The 3,059-nt window shown below is 46.5% G+C and overlaps 1 protein-coding gene across 1 annotated transcript in view; it reads left to right on the forward strand.

Moving 5' to 3' along the window:
* The window catches only part of Pde8a (phosphodiesterase 8A), a 115,573-nt gene that overhangs the window by 102,874 nt on the left and 9,640 nt on the right, over nucleotides 1-3,059 (forward strand). Inside the window, exon 18 of the mRNA XM_029535592.1 lies at nucleotides 1,666-1,883. Within this exon, the coding sequence (XP_029391452.1) occupies nucleotides 1,666-1,883 (218 nt within the window). The remainder of the gene's footprint in view (nucleotides 1-1,665; nucleotides 1,884-3,059) is intronic.

Below are 3,059 nucleotides of genomic sequence, written 5' to 3' on the forward strand. Positions count from 1 at the left end.
GGAAGAGCAGTCAGTGCTCTTACCCACTGAGCCATCTCACCAGCCTAACATGTTCTAACATGTTTTTTTTTGTTTGTTTGTTTTTAATTGTTTGAGACAGTCTCATTATATGAGCCAGGTTGGCCTTAAGCTCAGAGATCCAGCTGCCTCTGTGTCCCAAGTGCTGGGATCAAAGGTGTGCAAGAGCATTCCTGGCTCCAGCTTTTTTGGGGGGAGGGGGGCATAATTACATCATTTCTACCTTCCCTCACCTCCCTCCAAGCCTTTCCTTGGTACCTTCAACTCCACGGCCTCTTTTTCCATCAACTTATTGCATATATGCATGTATTTGTCTATGCATATATATTCATAAGTATTGCCTGTTCATATAACATCACTTGTATGTATGTTTTCAGGGCAGGACCCCTCGTAAGTGTGCTCTTCCCACAGGCAGACTCCCAGCTCTCCTGTTGCCTGTGGTGTTTATGCAGGGTCGAGGCCTCATGGACTTTTCCCTGTCCAGTTTGGCACATTCATTGATCATCCTACATTTCAGTGTCATGTGCTTGGACAAATGTTGAAATAAAATGAAAAGTCTCATCAAGCCTATTGAATGATTTGGCTACAGAGAGCTTAGCCAGTAAAGCACCCACAAACAGAAGCTGGGCTTGGTGGTGTGGTCCATGCTTGTACTCCCAGAACTGCTAAGGCCAACACAGGTGGATGCCTGGGGCTCTGAAGTTACCCAGCCTCACCTAGCTGTAGAGCCCCAGGTCCCAGGGAGGGAAATGTGTCCCAAAGGAATAGGTAGATGCTCTCAACAAATATCTGAGGTTGGCCTCTGGCCTCCACATGCGTGTGCATGAACACTCATGTGTTTACACTCACTCACATACGCACGCGCGCGCACACACACACACACACACACACACACACACACACGAAATCTGAGCATAGTATATGCCTGTAATCCCAGAACTTGAAAAGAAGAACTCCAGAAGTTGAAGGCTAGCATAGGCTACATTGTGAGGATGTGGCTCGCCAGGGAAGATCCACAATGGCTTTTGGAATGAAGACAGCAGACTACCAGACAGTAACACATTTGAAAAAGGAAATGAAAAAAGTACTTCCTACATCTGGTTTACAACTCAAAAATATAAAAGCTGATGGTTTCCTTATTTTTAAATGTATATACATTTATAAAAGTAGAAGAAAACTAGCTGGTCTACCAATGTATACCTGTAATCATAACTTGAGAAAGGTAAGGTCGGGTCAAGAGTTCAAGGCTAGCCTTAGCTACATGGAGAGACCCTGTGTCTAAATTAATAAGGATAGGAAGGAGTCAAACCTTGTCAGCTAAACAAGATAGCTCCAGAAGGAGAGAAGTCAGCTAACTCTCAGTTAATGTGAATAGTGCCTCGTCTTCCTTATTTCTTAGTTTGACTGGCTCTGGCTTGTTTGCGGTGGGTCTGGAGAAAGACCACCTGTGTGTTGTGTGAGACTGAAGATTGGGGAGTTGTTAGCCAAGCACAGAACCACAAGAGGAGGGAAGGCAGAATCTGCTTAGATAGTGTGATTCTCTCAGGAGTCGGATAAATTGTCCAAGTAAAGAGGCAGAGAGCAGCTCTGGTGAAGGCTTGTGTCTGCCCCGCAGACCCTGGTTTTCAATGGAGTTCTTATTTTCAGGAAACTTTAGATCGCATTGATGAGGTTGCTGCCCTCATTGCGGCCACCGTCCACGACGTGGACCACCCTGGAAGAACCAACTCCTTCCTCTGCAACGCGGGAAACCAGCTGGCCGTGCTCTACAACGACGCCGCTGTGCTGGAGAGCCACCATGTGGCACTGGCCTTCCAGCTGACGCTTGAAAATGATCAGTGCAATATCTTTAAACAAATGGAGAGGTGAGAACAAAGACCGTTCACTCTACAGTTCACCAGGGAGAAGGCCGTGGGCAGGTGTGCATGGAGCACTGCCGTTGTCCCCAGCAGCCACACCCAACCACCTCTATTGCCCACACCGCCCTTACTCCCCGATGCTGACCCAGCCCGCACCCACATCTGGGGATGGACAGAAAGCCTGGAGCATTTGCTGTTGAGCTCCATCTGCAGCCCTTACAGCTCTGTTCTAAAGCAGGTCTTGCCCAGGCTGACCCGCATGCCTCCCTGCTGCTGCTCTCTGTACACAGCACGATGGGGCATTGTCTATTTACAGGTGGCTCCCAAGGAAGCTTTTCCCCTGAGACACAAGTTCTTGTACACATGTCATCTAGCATGTACAAGGCTTTGGGGTTCTATCCCAAAACTAATGTTTAATGTCCAGTTAGCTGTCTTGAGCTGGTGTCAGTACGTGTCAGGGCTGACGTAAACTCCACTCCTCCCATGGAAGCTGCACAGGCACTGGGATTGCAGTCACCACATCACCCAGCTCAGGTGACATTCCTAACACTGCCGAGTCTCAGGTTCACCTCTGTTACTCAGTTTACCCTTTGTGTTTAGCCCAGTGCCTGATACACAGCAGAGCTCAGCTGAAGAGAGAAAAGGGCACAGTGAGAAATACTTTAATTTGGATTTCAAAGGAAATTTTTCTATCGAATTTTTAAAAAGAGTACCTTGATTTCACAGAGCTCCTTTGTGCCATGTCTTAGAATTTCATAGATGTGCTTAATAATTTTTACCCATATTTGCCTGTAAATACACAATTTACATATGGAATACATAAGACCTGTCTTTGCTAGGACTTATATTACCCTAGCAAATTTTAAAAATCATGTCCAAAAACAACTTGGAAGGAAAGGGTTTACTTCATCTAAGACACGCAGGTAACAGTGCATCCCTGAGGGAACTGGAGCAGGGGCCTGAAGCAGAAGCCATGGAGAAACCCTGCTCAGGGCTTGCTCAGCTTTCTCTAGACACCAGGGGCGGTAAGCTGGGCACCCACCCCCAAATAAAACACGATCAATCAAGAAAATGCCCAATAGGCTTGCCCGCAGGCCAATCTGGTGGGGACGTTTTCTCAGTTAAAGTTTCCTCTTAGAAAATACTTCCAAAAGAAAAAATAAAAAATAAAAAAAAAAATAA

This window comes from Mus pahari, chromosome 1 (genome assembly GCF_900095145.1).
Source record: "Mus pahari chromosome 1, PAHARI_EIJ_v1.1, whole genome shotgun sequence".
In the NCBI taxonomy this organism is placed as follows: Eukaryota; Metazoa; Chordata; class Mammalia; order Rodentia; family Muridae; genus Mus; species Mus pahari.